At 50.0% G+C, this 18759-nt stretch overlaps 1 protein-coding gene across 3 annotated transcripts in view; it reads left to right on the forward strand.

Annotated features, from left to right (window-relative positions):
• The first annotated feature begins 361 nt into the window (after window positions 1-361).
• LOC102941199 (angiopoietin-related protein 6) overlaps window positions 362-18759 on the forward strand; it is a 31755-nt gene continuing 13357 nt past the window's right edge. For all 3 annotated transcript variants that reach the window (XM_037880563.2, XM_043531276.1, XM_037880564.2), the window contains exon 1: window positions 362-1253. In XM_037880563.2, the coding sequence (XP_037736491.1) occupies window positions 653-1253 (601 nt within the window). In that variant the 5' untranslated portion in view covers window positions 362-652. The remainder of the gene's footprint in view (window positions 1254-18759) is intronic.

The raw sequence follows: 18759 nt of genomic DNA on the forward strand, positions 1-18759 counted from the left end.
TTGGAAAGATCTTTGATGCGTGTAGGCTTCTAGGACTGCATTCTTGGTATCTGGTAACTCCTTTGATGGACATGGATCTCAATTATGAAGAGGACCAGCCAGGTGTCCTTTGCCGGACTTCGCCAGACATTCCTTCTTCAGGGTCTCCACAGACTCTGAATGGGTAACTGGCCCAAACACCACCAGAAAAGTCTTGGGCAACTTAAATACAAGGGGGTTGCTGCTCTTCCAATATTACATACATGTGATTCAACACACAGAGGTGCCTGTGTCTGCAGTTATCTAGAGACCACGACACACATTCATCAACCAGCAGACACAGACTTAGCTTCATTTATCCCTACACACTCACCTGCACGCCCACACCTCCGAAAGGGCATCCGCCTGTTCTCGGCCGCCCCCAGTCCGGCCTGCGGTGCAGACTCTGCCCTGGGCAGTGGGGGAACAACCCTTCCAGCAGGAGGCAGAGCGGCTCGGGGGCTGCCGCCGGCAGGAGGCACCAATAACCCCTGCGAGCCTGCAGCAGCTCGGAGCTATTGGGAGCCGACCCGGCCGGGCAGGAGCTGGCTGCCCTGGGCTCGCCCGCCGGAGGCAGCGCGGCCGGAGCCACCCTGCAGACTGGGGCCGCGCCCCTCCCGGGTGCGATTGTGACATGGCCGGGGGCGCAGCTCGTGGCCCCGCGGCCCCAGCCCAGCGGCGGGCGGCCATGGAGCGGCAGGAGCAGTCGGGGCCGGCGGGCGCCGCCGAGCCCGGGGAGAGCCCGGAGGCGCAGTTCCAGGCCGTGGTGCAGCGGACGCAGGTGCTGCTGCTGGCCGGCGAGACGTGGGAGGCGGACCGCGCCCGGGCCGCGCTCAGCTCCTTCGCCCACGAGGTGCTGCCCGTGGCCCGCCGCGCCGCCAGCCCCGCGCCGCCCAGCGCGCCGCCGGCCGGGCAGCTCGTCTTCTTCCTGTGCCGCGCCCCGTCGCTGCGGGGCCGGGCCGCGCGGCTGCGGGAGGTGCTGCGGGGCGTGCGGGAGCAGAGCCGCGGCGCGCCCGCCGCCCTGGTGGGGGTGATCGTGCAGCCCCGGCCGGAGGAGGAGGCGGAGGCGCGGCGCCGCCTGGAGGAGCTGCTCCTCGAGGTCTTCCAGCCGCCGGAGTCGGGGCCGGGCGCCGCGCCGCGGGTCGAGGTGCACACGGCCGTGTTCCGCCCCGGCCGGCCCGAGGGGGCCCTGGAGGTCAAGAAAGCCGCTTGCGAGGCCCTGAGGGAAGAGCCAGGTGCGGCGGGAGCTCGGGCGGCAGGGGCCGGGGCTGGGCCTGGCCTGGGCTGGGCTGGCGCGCAGAGGGTGGGGCGGGGACCTGGGGCGCGGGGCTGGGGCCTCTCCCTGGTCGTGCCCCCAAGCCCGGCTCTGAGGCCCCTTTGGGACGCGCTCTCAGGCCAGCTCGACACATAAAAACTAGACCAGCGTGGCCGCGTGTTGCTCAGGGCTGTGAAAAATGAGATGCCCTGAGCGGGGTCCTGGGGTCGACCCAACCCAGTGTAGACAGGGCTGGGTGGAGGGAAGAGTTCACCCATCGACTCCCTACTTCCGCAGAGAGATGGATTATCGACATCCATGGAAGAAGCCTTTAGGGGACGGAGGAAGCAGCTACGCTGTGGTGCCCCGGTGGCCCAGCTGCAGCGTGGTAGTTGTGGCCCTGTAGCAGCTGAAGTGTAGACATGCCCTTCGGTGGAAGGTGCTGGGAAGGGCGGAGTATTATCACTGTAGCCAATTTCGTCTTCAGAGAAAGCCCTGATTCCCCCAAGACCTCTCCTTCCTAGCGACGAAGAGTGACTGTGACCCCGGGCTGAGGGAAGTGCTTGAGACTTGTGCCAGTGGAACCTGGACACGGAACTGAAAATCCCCTGGACTTACTACCCCATCACTGCTCTCTGCTGGCACCCCCTCGTCTCTCAGTAGGGCTGCCTTGCAGGATCTGCTGTTTGTTTCTTTCCCCACTGTGTAACAGCCAAGAGCTCAGCCAGGCTGAATCTCTGGGATGCTGCGATTCCTAGAACAAGGGCCGGTTTTCATTGGGTAATCGAATCGTATTTCGGCTTGAGTCTTAAGCGCCAAGGTAGCTGACGTGATGCTGAGTGATCAGTGTAGACTAGAACAGGTTGTTGAGTATCCTGTCATCTTGTCGTGGCTGTACTCCACGAAGAGCTAGGTTAACTAACCCCCCACCACCTGACAAGCTGCTGAACACAACTTGGCCTCCTTGTCTGTGCTGCCCACTGCCACGCTCAGCATTTTACCTAGTTCGATTGCTACAATGGTGTGTGACCCGAGTGACGCTTCCTAGTGATGACAAACCCTGAGGGAGTGTGATGGGTAGAGGAGAAGGATGTGGCCAGTGGGTCCATGGACTGCATGTATCGGCCCATGAGGGGAAGCAGGTCCTTGGCTTCTACTCTTGCCCCATGCCCTGAGGTAGGGACCATTCAGGAGATGTATGAGGAGTCTGTTCCTGAGACCTGAAGAATGGCTCTGTGTAATCTTCAAAGCTTGTCTCGCTCCCCAGCACAAGTTGGTCCACTAAAAGCGATTCCCTTACCTTTCATTGTCTGTCTCAGACCATGAGAATATGGCTGCGCAAGAGCCTGTTTACTCAGACTGTGTCCTTTGTGTAGGAATGTCACCATTATTAGGAGGTGGCCCTGGCTTCTTCAGCTCCCTGTTTAATACGCTTTGCATGTTTAATAAATGGAGAGTTTACCCCTTTCCCTAGGTCATTAGTGAAGATGTCAAATAAATTGGGCAAAACACCTATGCCTCCTCCACTGCCATAAACAAGAACTCCTAACTGAATACTTTTCAGAGTGACAGCCGTGTTAGTCTGTATTCGCAAAAAGAAAAGGAGTACTTGTGGCACCTTAGAGACTAACCAATTTATTTGAGCATAAGCTTTCGTGAGCTACAGCTACTCACGAAAGCTTATGCTCAAATAAATTGGTTAGTCTCTAAGGTGCCACAAGTACTCCTTTTCTTTTAACTGAATACTGTCCCTTTTATTTGCACTCTGTCCACGATCCTTCAGGCAGTGTTTGGTTTGATTTCCAGACAGTGATGAGATTGTGGTGTTAGAGGTTACTCAGCCAGCCATTGTAAAGTTGGAGGAAGGTCATTGGACTATTCCCATGAACTTGATTTCAAGATTCAAGCCAAATTCTGCTTTTCCAGCCTCCAAATACATGAATTATTCAAGTTTGTGTAGAACTGTGCCTGAAATTTATGATGAAATTGCAATTTCTTTTTACAATTCTGTGATTTTTATTGATTTTTTTAGCCCAGTTATCCCACAATTATTGGGATTTACCAGTATTGTGACCAACTCTTATTCTTAGAGAGTGGGACTGCACAGACAATCCCCTTAATAATTAATTTGTGCAAATTAATGTGCAAAGGCTGCCTGCATGCTAGCATGCTGGGTCTGAAGATCTGCATCTTCCACTCACCGTGGAGTTGATCTTCCTCCTCCATCTGCCAGTCTCCCTGAAAGTACCTGCACCAGAGGCCGTTGTGGGTCCACAACAAGCAGTGCGCCCATGGCCGACTGTTGGCCATCGCCCTTGACCCTAGTGCGAATTTGTAAGTATGAAAGTGCTGCCCAAACCAATCACAAGGAAAGGACCTGTGAATAGGGTTGCCACATGTCCAGTGTTCGACTGGAACACCCAGTCAAAAAGGGACCCTGGTGGCTCTGGTCAGCACTGCTGACCAGGCTGTTAAAAGTCCAGTTGGCAGCGCAGGAGAGCTGGTAGGCTCCCTGTCCATCTCCGTGGGGCTCCTGGAAGCGGCCAGCATGTTCAGCTCCTAGGTGGAGAGGGGGCTATGGGGGCTTTGCGCGCTGCCCCTGCCCCAAGCATTGGCCGGGAACCACAAGTGATGGAGGGAGGGGGAATGAAGTCTGCGGGAGCGGGACCTAGTAGAAGGGGTGGAGCAGGTTTGAGGCCTTGGGGAAGGAGCAGGGGGAGGGACAAGGTTGTTCGGTTTTCTGCAATTAGAAAGTTGGCAACCCTACCTGTGAATAGGAGAATGTTCGGTGCAGTACAGACAGCCACCTCCTGCCCTCCTGCTGCAGAAGCAGGAAGGGGTGGAGCTGATAGTACCAATGAAGGCTGCTCTCTTCATAACCTGCCTGACTGCAGCAAGGAGGACGAGCTGCCCCATCAGCCCTGAGCCACGGAAACGTTGCTGGCTTTAACATTTTGTGGCTGACTGACACGAGCGAACTGCCTGGCGTTGTACAGTGTCATCTTTGTGTTCACATGGGTTTATAAAGGGTTCACTCCTTGGGGCAGGTCTGTCGTTCTGTTCTGGGTTTGGCAGCTACCAGCCCAGTGGGACTTGGGTCTTTAATTCTAGCCCCTAGGTGTTATTGCAATACAAATAACTAATAATGCCAAGCCTTGTAGAGTGGGAAGCATTTCTGCTGTCCTTGTGTTTGACACCATAAGTGTTCACAGCAAGATGCACTGACCGGTTGATAAATTGGATGTAACTTCGAATCCTAGTGGAGCCGAAGAACGAAAGGCCCCATGTGTGCAGGAGGTTGGGGTTTGGGACGAGGGCTAGTCACTTATCACAGTAGTATCTGAGCTCCTTCCAGTTGCACATTAAACCACATGACCTACATCTATCACATGTCCATTCTCTCATCCCCTGTCAGGGAGAAGGGTGTGTAGTAGTGGGCTTTAGTTTGGAGTTTTTGTATTACTGAATATATACCCATGTGGCTAGACGTTGACGTTAGAGAAGGCAAAGTCAAAGACATTTTCCTTGTACTGTGAGCAGAAGGTGGAGAGGGCTGGGGTGGTCCTTAGTTCCTGGAAAAGTTAATTCCACAGCCTCGGACCAGCCCTGAGAAAGCTCCATCTCCTGCTCAGGCAAGGTTTACCCTTATTGTAGAGAGCTCCATTGGGACAGAGGAGTACAGTGGTCCATGGAGGCTCTATTGGATGCTTGGGGAAGCAATAGGAGGAAGTGGAGAGGCTTATGTCAGCCCTGCTGATTGAGGGTGTGTGTCTGTCATTTGTGAAGTGAGGTCATAACTTAAGAGGCCATGTTAGAGCTTTGGCTGCTAATGGATTCCCAGGGAGCTGCTGTGCTAAGAGTGTTTCTTCCAACTATGCCTGGCAAGATGCGGGTGAGCATTTCTTTTGGATGAAGAGACCACGGCCATTATCTGTACCTTTGTGATCTCTAGATTAGGCTGCTGTAACATGCTCTTTGTGGGGCTGCCTCCTAAGGAAACGTGGAAGCTGAAACTGGTGCTAGACATTGCTGCCAGATTGTTTGTAGTGGAGCTTCATACCAAGGGGATAGAACACTAAGCTCTGGGTTCTCAACAGGCTGCTTGATGCTTTACACATGCAGATTGAGGAGCTGGTTTTCAGCTCTAAAGCTCTGAGTGGTTTTGGACCCAGTTACCTGAGGCTTCTTTCCTCATGTGATCATGATGGTGTTGCAGTCAACAGCCACGCTGCAGCAGGAGTTCCCTGGCTTTTGATGCGGGCAGGTGGCTGGCAGGGCATGCTCAGCAAGGGCTCCTTGACTCTGGAGATTGCTTCTCTCTTGCTGCACCAGATCCCGGCTTTGTTAATCTTCCCCACATGTTGCCAAGCCCCTTCTCTTTCCCCAGGCAGCGAGAAGAAGGGGTGAGCTGAGAGCTCCTGGTACTGAGACTTTGGGCAGGCTATTAGTTTGGGTGGCAATCTGTGTGGTTCTGTTTGTTGATTATATCTGAGAATGGGAATTGACTGTAAAGGTACAATGGACTTGAGGTGGGGCCTTTCCTTATACACTGAAAAAAATATATGTATAGAATTTTTTTTTTTTTACAATTTTTCATAACATTTTCTTTGCCAGAAGACGCTGTTTGGGTTTCACGAGCCACCCTCTTCAAAGCCCTGGGGGCGCTCTGTGTGGCGTGCGCTGGTATTATTGGAAGCCAGTACATGAATACTCACACCTGAGACTGGGGTCCCATCAGGCCTGCTCCCTGCCCACAGGTGGGTGTCCTTTGACTCTACACTGCCAAGTTACATTTAGCCATTAGCAAACGAATCTGTCCACAGCAACGTCCCATTAGTAAACCCATTTGTCTAATATAGTCTGTATGCCAGATGGAAGCTGGTTAAGTGACTCGCGCTGTATTCTAAGTAAAATATGCTTAGCAGTTCATTAGATTTTGGCATCCGTAACTAATTACATTTGTTGCATCACTCTTATGGCAGGGACTCTTATACTGCAATACGCTAATGTCACAGGGACACTGCCCCAATGCAGGGCCCATTCGTGGCGATAATAGTTTATATGGTCTCTGGCCAGTGCCTTTTATCTATGGATCTCCCAGCCCTTCACAGCATCCCTGTGGGGTGATAAAGTAAAACTTTGTTCCAGTCAGAGAGAGGATGTCTCTCTTCCTGTTCTAAGTACCTAGGGCCTGATTCAAGCCCCTTTGAACCACCCAGGTGGCACAAAGGAGCTGAATCTGGCCCTGAGGATTCCCTGGGCATAGCATAGCCAACTCAGACACCAAATACCCACAGTCTACTGTGCCCTAGAGGTGGTGCCCATGGTGGAGCATGCCCATGCGATACCCAGGTAGTGTAATGTCCTGTGTACCATTTATATTGCTGTAAGGGCTAGAGTCCAGTTGGGTCAGGGCCGCATTGTGCTCTTCACTGAACAAACATACAGTACGTGACAGTCCCTGCCCCAAAGACCTTACAAACCACACCTGGTCGGTGGGTCTAAGCTAGAGCAGTACACATGAATCATGAGATTCATGGAGGTGCAGTTTGCTCCCATAAGCAGTGCCAAGCATCTCTTGCTATAAGAGAAAGTTTGTCACTGGATTTCGAGGGAGGGAAGGTCTTAAATCCACATCGTCATTGCCCGGACACGCCAGCCCCCACATCTGTGGCTTGTAGAAGCAGCCTTGTTATGGGTTCACTCTGCTGCCCTCCAACGGGTGCCCCGACCTGTTTTTGCTGGAGCTGGGCTGACGTTCTCCAGGCCTCTGTACAAAGTTTGGGGCAGGGGGATTGTTTGTGCCAGATGGAAATGCTCACCCCTGCTTACCAAAGCCAAGAGAGAAATGACTCTCGGGTTGAAAGCAAGGAGGTGCGGGCCGGTACGGAGTACTGGTAAAAAGGAGCCGCCAGTATTGGCCCTACCGTTGACTTTAAAGCGCTTTAAGGGCCCTGCTTAAAGTGCTGCCGCAGCAGCACTTTAACATTCCTGCCCCTTTTGCGCCCCCCCATTGGCGGCCCTTACCGGCAGGGCCGCCGGTGAGGGGTGCAAAAGGGGCAGCGACGACCCAGCAGGGCCGCCGATGGGGGGTGCAAAAGGGGCAGCGACGACCCAGCAGGGCCGCCGATGGGGGGTGCAAAAGGGACAGCGACGTTAAAGCACTGCTGCGGCAGCGCTTTAATGTCGTTGCCCCTTTTGCCCCCCCGGCTGCCCACGGGGGGAAAGGGGGAAGGAGCAAAAGAAGTAGCTGCCCAGGGCCTCAATTTAAAAGGGCCCAAGGCTCCGGCCGCCGCTGCCGCAGCCCCAGGCCCTTTAAATTGCTGCTGGAGCCCTGGGCGACGCGGGCCAGGCAGCGCAGATGGGCTGGCTGGGGGATGCTGATCCCAGCCCCGCCTCTTCCGCCCGAGGCCCCGCCCCTTCCGGGGGAGCCAGAGCTGGCCCCGTACTGGTAAGAGCTCCATTTTACTTTCAACCCTGACAACTCTTATACTCAAGCTACGCGAGGGGTTTTCCATGGAGTGGAGAGTAAACCAGTTATAACCAAAATAAAACACGTACTGAAGTGCTTTTTCCCTTCAGGCAAAACATAAGAATTAACATTAGTGACTAGGCAGCTGGCTCCTCTGTAAACGTGTGATGTGTTTTTCTTTAATGGTGTGGTCTGAATCACTGTCACGTAGGGAGTGTACAACCATATGGTTACTAATATATGCATGTTACCTACAGTTCACGGCTGCTGTCTCCTAACTTGATGTTTGTGTCCCACCCCCCTTCTTTTTTCTTCAGGCCTCCTCCATCTGGATCTTAACTACCATCCAAAATAAACATCATCGTCATGTAATATTTGTGTGTCCATACCTTTACATTTAAAATTAAAACATTTTTCACACTTTAAAACTTGAATATGCAGCAGTCACGTTTTAGGTCTTACTCCTCGGAACAAATATGTTTGCTATCAGAAAAATGGAAACATGTTTCAGACTATTCTGATATTTCCACTATTTTTCACTTTTTAAATGTCAATTTTTAGTCCTGTGGTTTTCTCCAATTAGCACACTAGCCAATCTTGATACATGCCATTACCGGCTTCAACATAAAACAGGGCAGATCAACTAGACTGGTTCAGTAAGTGATCATCGTGTTGTCACTGCGGATCAGGACTGGGGTTACTATGAACGCATCACTGAAAGAAGTACAGCTTTATACTGTGAAGACTAGTTAGTGCAAAAATAAAGTGTGATTTATGCTCATGTGTAAAGATCCAGTTGAATTTTACAGGTGAATAACAAATGAATCTTAACATTTATTAAAATTAGTCTATCACTTCTGAGATCACTTCTGAATATTATTTTAACTAATTGACCTTTCTACCTCTGTTCAGACTCCTCCATCTGTTATTCCTTCATCAGACATCTCAACATGAGTCAACAGTGCAATGCTAGTAGCAAAAAAAGCAAATGCAGTCTTGGGTTGCATTAACAGAGGGATAGCATGCAACATAGACACTCTTTTGTTTTTGCCTGTGGGTGCTTTTGAAGAGGTGTGTGTGTGTTTCGGGGCGGGGGGGTGCTCTGCCAGTTTGGGGCAGTTTTCAGCATATTTATACACTTCTTTCATATTCTAGTGCTTGAATGTGTCTGTCATTGGTACCTTTATTTTAATAATGATTAAATTGTTATGAATTACGTAATTACATTATGAATTACAGTATATTAAAATAATTGCAATCACCTACAAGCTGTCTTCATTAACGTCCCAGTTTAAAAACATTGTCTCACTGTAGCTTTCTGGATGAAGCTATCAGCAATCTTATTTACATCTAGTTCCCGGGTATGATCTACATCAGGGGTGGGCAAACTTTTTGGCCCGAAGGCCACACTGGTGTGTGAAACTGTATGGAGGGCTGGGTAGAGAAGGCTGTGCCCCCCAAACAGCCTGGCCCCTGCCCCCTATTCACCCCCTTCCACTTCCCACCCCCTGATTGTCCCCCTCAGAACCCCCGACCCATCCAACCCCCCCTGCTCCTTGTCCCCTGACCGCCCCCTCCTGGGACCCCTCTGCCCCAAACTGTCCCCCCCGGAATCCCACCCCTTATCTAACCGCCCCCCCGCTCCCTGTACCCTGACTGCCCCAACCTATCCACACCCCCGCCCCCTGACAGGCCCCCCGGGTCTCCCACGCCCTATCCAACCCTCCCTGTTCCCCGACCCTGACTGCCCCAGAACCTCTGCCCCATCCAACCGCCCCCAGGCTCCCTGTCCCCTGACTGCCCCCCAGAACTCCCTGCCCCTAACAGCCCCCTGTCCCCTGAGTGCCCCCCAGGACCCTCCCCCACCGCCACCCCCTTACCATGCCGCTCAGAGCGGCAGGAGCTCGCAGTCCCGCTGCCCGCGTGGCAGCCTGACTGTGTGCGAGGAAGAACAGTGTGGGAGGGGCTGGGGGCAAGCCTCCTGGGCCAGGAGCTCAGGGGCTGGGCAGGATAGTCCTGCGGGCCAGATGTGGCCCACTGGCCATAGTTTGCCCACCTCTGGTCTAGATACATGTTAAGGACAGCTACACTATTCAGTTGTGTCTGTCCCATTGATGACTGGAGATCATTTTTAAGACTCCTGAAGCTGGAGAATCAGCATTCTGCAGTTCAGGATGATACAGGCACAGTGAGAAGGATTTTTATACATTTGCAGTACAGCTTCCAGAGTACTGCAAGTGACTCAAAGATCTCTTTCTTCATGGGTAACAGCTAATTTAGGCCCCATCATTTTGTATGTATAGTTGGGATTATATTTTGCCACGTGCATTTAACATTGAATTTCATCTGCCATTTTATTGCCCAGTCACCCAGTTTTGTGAGATCCCTTTGTAACTCTTCGCAATCTGGCTGGGACTTAACTATCTTGAGTAATTTTGTATCATCTGCAAATTTTGCCACCTCACTGTTTACCCCTTTTTCCAGATCATTTATGAATATGTTGAATAGGACTGGACCCAGTACAGACCCCTGGGGGACATTACCATTTACCTCTCTCCATTCTGAAAACGGACCATTTAGTCCTACCCTTTGTTTCCTGTCTTTTAACCAGTTACTGATCCATGAGGCGACCTTCCCTCTTATCCCATGACTGCTTACTTTGCCTAAGAGTCTTTGCTGACTTGCAATTGCTGCTGCTCCAGGTTGCTGCAGGCTGGGATATGGCTGCAGACGCTGGAACTGAGAGCAGGGTGACTGCTGGGCCAGGCATGGAGAAGGAAGCCACTATACTTAAATGCAGAGAAGACAAAAGCTGGACCTAGGGAGGGGAGGGATAGTTCAGTGGTTTGAGCATTGGCCTGCAAAACCCAGGGTTGTGCGTTCAATCCTTGAGGGGGCCATTTAGGGATCTGGGGCAAAAATGGGGATTGGTCCTGCTCTGAGCAGGGGGTTGGACTAGATGATCTCCTGAGGTCCCTTCCAACCCTGATATTCTATGATCTGGGGGGTGGATTGGGACAAGGAGCCTCTGGGGGATGGGAAAAAGACTGCAACTGGGAGTTGGGGGAGGGGAAGTGTAGGACTGGCAGTCCAAGGGAAATGGGGGGTACTGTGGGGGAGAGGATGCCAGTCTGATGAGTTTTTTGGGGAGAACTGGGGCTGGCTGGACAAAGAGACTGGGACAAGGAGGATGGAGTCTGAGATTTGAAGAGGAACCTGGGCAGGACCCTGGAATTGGAAGCCAGTGTGGTGTGGAAATGGGGGTGAAAGGGAAAGACGACTGGGAACGAGGAGCCAGGGATGGGGAGACTAAAACTGGCTGGGCAAGGAGACTGGGCCTGGGATGAGAAGCCTAAGGAGTGGAGACTGGGATGGTGTAGGCAAAAAGAATGGGACTGGAATGAAGACGTAGGAGACAGGGACAGGTTGGAGGGGATGGGGCAGAAGGGATCAAGCTTGAGGGGTCTGTTACCACAAGAACACTCTCATCCAGAGGCTGAAGTGGAACCCACCATTCCTCTGTTGCCGGCAGTATCTGTGAAACCCACTGCCAAAATCCCATACCCCTCTAGTGCTGGTCCACATAGAGGATGACAGCCTACTACTGCTACCAGTTACTCTGTTATCTCAAGTGGCAGAGGTCTTTGCAGTGGATCTAGAGGTCCCTGCTGATAACCCATGTGGGGGCTGGTATGATGGCACATGGTGGAATTTCTGTTTTTTCAGATTGCTTTTTAAAAAAACCTAGGAAATTACACACACAAACTACATTCAAAGCACATTAAGGTCACAAAGTCATGCACTCAAAAGTTAGGAAAGGCCAGAATTAAGGTTGCCAGTGCAACCTGAATTTGGTCCCCTTGTGTGTATGTACTTGTCACGGAGCCACAAGATCAGTGCTATGCCCCCAGCTTTTGAAGTCTCTTGGAGGAACTCCTTCAGTGTGCCAGACTCCCAAGGGATCTCACTCTTCCTTCAGGGTAGGCCCTGCAGTCTCACTGCCTCCTAGACTGAGCTACAGGGGCTTCAGCACTGCTGCTTCACGCTGAGAGCTCTGCCCAGTGAGTCCAACGGAGCCAGACCCTGGCAGACTTGTCCACTCTTCAGGAGCTAATGCTCCCCAGCCAGGATTTGTAGTGCTGCCGGTTTTCAAAGCCAAGTAGGATTTATTAGTCATAGAAGGGTAGGACTGGAAGGGACCCCAAGAGCTAGTCTAGTCCAGTCCCCTGCACTCAAAGCAGGATTAAGTATTATCTAGACCATCCCTGACAGGTGTTTGTCCCACCTGCTCTTAAAAATCTCCAATGATGGAGATTCCACAACCTCCCTAGGCAATTTATTCCAGTGCTTAGCCACTGTGATGGTTAGGAAGTTTTCCGGATGTCCAACCTAAACCTTCCTTGATGCAATTTAAACCCATTGCTTTTATCCTCAAAGGTTAAGAAGAACAATTTTTCTCCTTCCTCCTTGTAACAACATTTTATGTATTTGAAACTTATCATGTCGTCTCCCCTCTCCGCCCCCCTTCTCTTCTCCAGACTAAACAAACCCATTTTCTTTCAATCCTCCCTCATAGGTCATGTTTTCTAGACCTTTAATCATTTTTGTTGCTCTTCTCTGGACTCTCTCCAATTTGTCCACATCTTTCCTGAAATGTGGCACCCAGAACTGGACACAATACTCCAATTGAGGCCTAATCAGCATGGAGTAGAGCAGAAGAATTACTTTTTGTGTCTTGCTTACAACACTCCTGCTAATACATCCCAGAATTATGTTTGCTTTTTTTGCCACAGTGTTACACTGTTGACTCATATTTAGCTTGTGATCCCCTGTGACCCCCAGATTTCTTTCCACAGTACTCCTTCCTAGACAGTTATTTCCCATTTTGTATGTGTGGAACTGATTGTTCTTTCGTAAGCAGAGTACTTTGCATTTGTCCTTATTGAATGTCATCCTATTTACTTCAGATCATTTCTCCAGTTTGCCCAGATCATTTTGAATTTTAATCCTGTCCTCCAAAGCACTTGCAACCCCTCCCAGCACGGTATCATCTGCAAACTTTATAAGTGTACTTTCTATGCAATTATCCAAATCATTGAAGATACTGACCAGAACCAGACCCAGGACCAATCCCTGCAGGACCCCTCTCGATATGCCCTTCCAGCTTATCTGTGAACCACTCTCTGGGAACAGGTTTCAGAGTAACAGCCGTGTTAGTCTGTATTCGCAAAAAGAAAAGGAGTACTTGTGGCACCTTAGAGACTAACCAATTTATTTGAGCATAAGCTTTCGTGAGCTACAGCTCACTTCATCAGATGGGAACAGTTTTCTAACCAGTTATACACCCACATTATAGTAGGTCCATCTAGGCTATATTTCCCTAGTTTATTTATGAGAAGGGCATGCAAGACAGTAACAAAAGCCTTACTAAAGGCAAGATATACCACATCTATGGCTTCCCCCTATTCAGGAGGCTTGTTACCCTGTCAAAGAAAGTTATTAGGTTGGTTTGACATGATCTGTTCTTGACAAACCCATGCTGACGGTTACTTATCACCTTATTATCTTCTCGGAGTTTGAAAATTGATTTGATTATTTGCTCCATTATCTTTCCGGGTACAGAAGTTAAGCTGACTGGTCTGTAATTCCCCGGGTTGTCCTTATTCCCCTTTTTATAGATGGGCACTAGATTTGCCCTCTTCCATTCCCTTGGGATCTCTCCCATCTTCCGTGAGTTTTCAAAGATAATCACTAATGGCTCAGCTTTCTCCTCAGTCAGCTCCTTGAGTATTCTAGGATGTATTTAATCAGGCCCTGGTGACTTGAAGACCTCTAACTTGTCTCTTGTTCTTTCCCTATTTTAGCCTCAGAGCCTACCTCATTTTCATGGGCATTCACTCTGTTAGGTGTCTGATCGCTGCTAAACTTTTTGGTGAAAACTGAAACAAAAAAGTCATTTCGCACCTCTGCCATTTCCACATTTTCTGTTACTGTTTTCCCCCCACCCCTCATTTAGTAATTGGCCCACTCTGTCCTTAGTCTTCCTCTTGCTTCTAATGTAGTTGTAGAATGTTTTCTTGTTACCCTTAGCTTAATCTCATTTTGTGCCTTGGCCTTGCTAATTTTGTCTCTGTGTGCTTGTGTTGTTTGTTTATATTCATCCTTTGTAATTTGACCCATTTCCCCCTTTTTGTAGGACTCTTTTTTGAGCTTTAAATCATTGAAGATCGCCTGGTGGTCTCTTGCCAGACTTCCTATCTTTCCTACACAGTGAAATAGTTTGCTCTTGTGCCCTTCACAATCTGACCTGAACTGTTTCTATAACTCATCTGTATCATCATCATCACCACTAAAGCAGGGGGATCAAACTCATTCACTGATGAGGACCAGATGACCCTTTCACAGAGGGTTAGTAGACTGTATTTTCTGCCCACATTTCATGCTTGATCATTGTCTGTTCTCCACTGCAACCCCTTCCACATCTAAATCCCTTCTGCCCTTCATACAGAGGGATGTCAGTTAGGCTCGGCCTGTGTCCTGCTGCATTGATCCCTCTAGCCGGTTTCACATTGCAGCTGGCTCTGTGCAAGCTAGTGAGATGCTGGGATGTTGCTCTGGCCGCGGCTGTGCTTACCATAATTGAAAGAGACGGGGATATTTTCAAGTGTCCAAAGGTTTTATAAGCAACAGAATAAACAGGCTTTTAAAAATGCTAATTATTATTACATAGTGGCTCTTGTAAACAAGCCAGACCCTTAAACTTTGATCGTTAACTAGCAGATGTATCGGAAGCACAAAGTCTGTTTGTTTTTTATACTGCAATTTGCATGGATATCTGAGGCTATTGCTAGGAGCCGAACCATGGAGTCTCGGTGTTCTGGTCATGGGCAAGCACAGTCTTTTTATGATTAACTTTCATTAAACCGGCAGAGAGTCCGGTGGCACCTTAGAGACTAACAGACGTATGGGAGCAGGCGCTTCCATGGGTGAATACCCACTTCCTCGGATGCAGGTAGTGGAAATTTCCAGAGGCAGGTATAAGTATGCAAGCAAGAATCAGGCTGAGGATAACGAGGTTAGTTCAATCAGGGAGGATGAGGCCCTCTTCTAGCAGTTGTGGTGTGAACACCATGGGAGGAGACGCTGTTTTTGTCGTTGGTGAGCCAGTCACAGTCTGTGTTTAATCCTGAGCTGATGGTGTCCAATTTGCAAATGAACTGAAGCTCAGCAGTTTCTCTTTGAAGTCTGGTCCTGAAGTTTTTCTGCTGCAGGACGGCTGCCTTTACATCTGCTATTGTGTGTCCAGGGAGGCTGAAGTGTTCCCCTACAGGTTTTTGTATATTGCCATTCCTAATATCTGATTTGTGTCCATTTGTCCTTTTACGTAGGGACTGTCCAGTTTGGCCGATGTACATAGCAGAGGGGCATTGCTGGCACATGATGGCGTAGATTACATTGGTGGACGTGCAGGTGAATGAACCGGTGATGGTGTGGCGGATCTGGCTAGGTCCTGTGATGGTGTCGCTGGTGTAGATACGTGGGCAGAGTTGGCATCGAGGTTTGTTGCATGGTGTTAGAGTTAGCGTTAGAGTTACTATGGTGCGGTGTGTAGTTGCTGGTGAGAATATGCTTCAGGTTGGTGGGTTGTCTGTGGGCAAGGACTGGCCTGCCTCCCAAGGCCTGTGAAAGTGAGGGATCATTGTCCAGGATGGGTTGTAGATCACTGATGATGCGTTGGAGAGGTTTTAGCTGAGGACTGTATGTGATGGCCAGTGGAGTTCTGTTGGTTTCTTTCTTGGGCTTGTCTTGCAGCAGGAGGCTTCTGGGTACACGTCTGGCTCTGTTGATCTGTTTCCTTATTTCCTTGTGTGGGTATCATAGTTTTGAGAATGCTTGGTGAAGATCCTGTAGGTGTTGGTCTCTGTCTGAGGGGTTGGAGCAAATGCGGTTGTACCTCAGTGCTTGGCTGTAGACAATGGATCGTGTGGTGTGTCCGGGATGGAAGCTGGAGGCATGAAGGTAGGCAAAGCGGTAGGTGGGTTGTCACTAAACTGTGTCTGTTTCCTCTTAACATAATCTTTTGGCTTTCTTGTCATTCTACCAATTCTGCACCCAAGATCTAAATTCTGGAAAATAAAAAAGAAACATATTCAAGATCCTGGGAGGATCCTGGGAACTACAGGCTAGTCAGCCTCACCTCAGTCCCTGGAAAAATCATGGAGCAGGTCCTCAAGAAATCAATTCTGAAGCACTTAGAGGAGAGGAAAGTGATCAGGAACAGTCAGCATGGATTCACCAAGGGCAAGTCATGCCTGACTAATCTAATTGCCTTCTATGACGAGATAACTGTGGATGAGGGGAAAGCAGTGGATTTGTTGTTCCTTGACTTTAGCAAAGCTTTTGACACTGTCTACCACAGTATTCTTGCCAGCAAATTAAAGAAGTATAGGCTGGATGAATGGACTATAAGGTGGATAGAAAGTTGACTAGATTGTTGGGCTCAACGGGTAGTGATCAATGGCTCCATGTCTAGTTGGCAGCCGATATCAAGTGGAGTGCCCCAAGGGTCGGTCCTGGGGCCGGATTTGTTCAATATCTTCATAAATGATCTGGAGGATGGTGTGGATTGCACCCTCAGCAAGTTTGCAGATGACACTAAACTGGGAGGAGAGGTAGATACGCTGGAAGGTAGGGATAGGATACAGAGGGCCCTAGACAAATTAGAGGATTGGGCCAAAAGAAATCTGATGAGGTTCAACAAGGACAAGTGCAGAATCCTGCACTTAGGACGGAAGAATCCCATGCACCGCTACAGACTAGGGACCGAATGGCTCGGCAGCAGTTCTGCAGAAAAGGACCTAGGGGTTACAGTGGACGAGAAGCTGGATATGAGTCAACAGTGTGCCCTTGTTGCCAAGAAGGCCAATGGCATTTTGGGATGTATATGTCGGGGCATTGCCAGCAGATCGAGGGACGTGATCGTTCCCCTCTGTTCAACATTGGTGAGGCCTCATCTGGAGTAGTGTGTCCAGTTTTGGGCCCCACACTACAAGAAGGATGTGGAAAAATTGGAAAGAGTCCAGCGGAGGGCAACAAAAATGATTAGGGGACTGGAACACATGATTTATTAGGAGAGGCTGAGGGAACTGGGATTGTTTAGTCTGCGGAAGAGAAAAATGAGGAGGGATTTGATAGCTGCTTTCAACTACCTGAGAGGTGGTTCCAGAGAGGATGGTTCTAGACAGTTCTCAGTGGTAGCTGATGACAGAACAAGGAGTAATGGTCTCAAGTTGCAGTGGGGGAGATTTAGGTTGGATATTAGGAAAAACTTTTTCACGAGGAGGGTGGTGAAACACTGGAATGCGTTACCTAGGGAGGTGGTGGAATCTCCTTCCTTAGAAGTTTTTAAGGTCAGGCTTGACAAAGCCCTGGCTGGGATGATTTAGTTGGGGATTGGTCGTGCTTTGAGCAGGGAGTTGGACTAGATGACCTCCTGAGGTCCCTTCCAACCCTGATTCTTGGTTCTATGATTCTAAGATTCAGTCTATATTTTTGTGTATATCTATGGTAACAAAACAGTTGTTATTTCTTGTTATGACAAAATTAAATGATTGACCATATGCAGCTTTCACTCTTTAAATATTGCACAGTGATATGTCCTGTGTTAAAACACACTGTGACTTAGATATTGAATTTTAAACCACTTCATAGCAAATGTCTGTACTATGGGAAAAGGACTTACCGATATTTGGATATTTTAAAATTTGTTTAAACATAACTTGCTTCATTTTCAGAACAGAAAAAACAAATTCCGGTTTTGTTGATTCCAATGCCAATTTCCAGCAATGAGAAAAGTAGCAGATAAATATTTCAGACAAATGATACTGGTCCAGCCAACAGCACCAGAGTTCAGCGCATGAGCTAATGAGAACACAAGAGCAAAGAAAGTACAAAATTATGCCACAGAAGCAAAGGAGCAATGCAAACGGAAGCTCAAATTTGGGCTGGAGCAGTGAGGCTCCCGCGAGTCCCTTATCAGTAAGCAATAAACCAAGTCCCAAAGTGACTAAACTGGCCACTTTGTCCTCAGCTGGGACGACATCCACAGAGACCAGCAGAACCAGAGCCGGGAAAGGCTGCCCCTGCCTCATGCTTTGAGTGCGCCTGTCTCACACTCACAGCACATGCTGCAGCAATGAACTGCAGCCACTAGGGGTCAGCCTGTCACTGCAGGCAGCAATACAGACTGCTCTTCCAGGATGGGATCCCCAGTGCCCACGCTGAGCTCCTGGCAGGATCTGGGCTCAGGCTACTTTCCCTCCCACACGCCAGCTCCCCCATCCGGCACCGCATCCCAAGGTACAAGGCAAGGAGTTTTTCCAGAAAAGCACACAAAGAGAGTGGGAATTGCCAGCCTGGCTGTGACCAAGGTCCACCTGGGCCAGTGACCATCTCAGATAGCAACCAGCACTGCTTGCTGCACAGGAAGGGGTGAGAACCCCACAGGAGCAGATGTGGAATGATCTGCCCCACCCTAGGCCCTTTAATTAGAGCTGGGTAATGCCCTGACACAGGAGGAGCAGGGGAAAAGCCAGATCAGAGCTGAGCTGGGATCCTTCTCATGTCTGACCACAGCCAGTACCTGATGCTGCAAAGGAAGGTACAGGGAGGTCCTACCCAGTAGCTAGAGACCAGCTAACGCCCCGGAGCTGGCAGGTCAATGTCTCTTCCAGGACATGCAGCAGTAACGCCTCTAACCCTGGAGGTTCTGGCTGTGCACACAAAGGTCTAATCCCTTATTGAGCCTGGCTGTGTTCCTGGCCTCGGGGGCTCCTGCGGGTGATGAGTTCCACACAAATGCCACGAGAGGCTCAGATGAACAGTCCAAGGACCAGCTGCTGTGGTTGTCTGGATTGCAACAGTGAGCCAGGCTAGGACGTCGATCCCAGATTCTAGACGCTCTGGCCTTCAAGTGCAACACAAAACCCAGGGTAAATACCGAACTGCAGCACAT

This window comes from Chelonia mydas, chromosome 17, assembly GCF_015237465.2.
Source record: "Chelonia mydas isolate rCheMyd1 chromosome 17, rCheMyd1.pri.v2, whole genome shotgun sequence".
Lineage (NCBI taxonomy): Eukaryota > Metazoa > Chordata > Testudines > Cheloniidae > Chelonia > Chelonia mydas.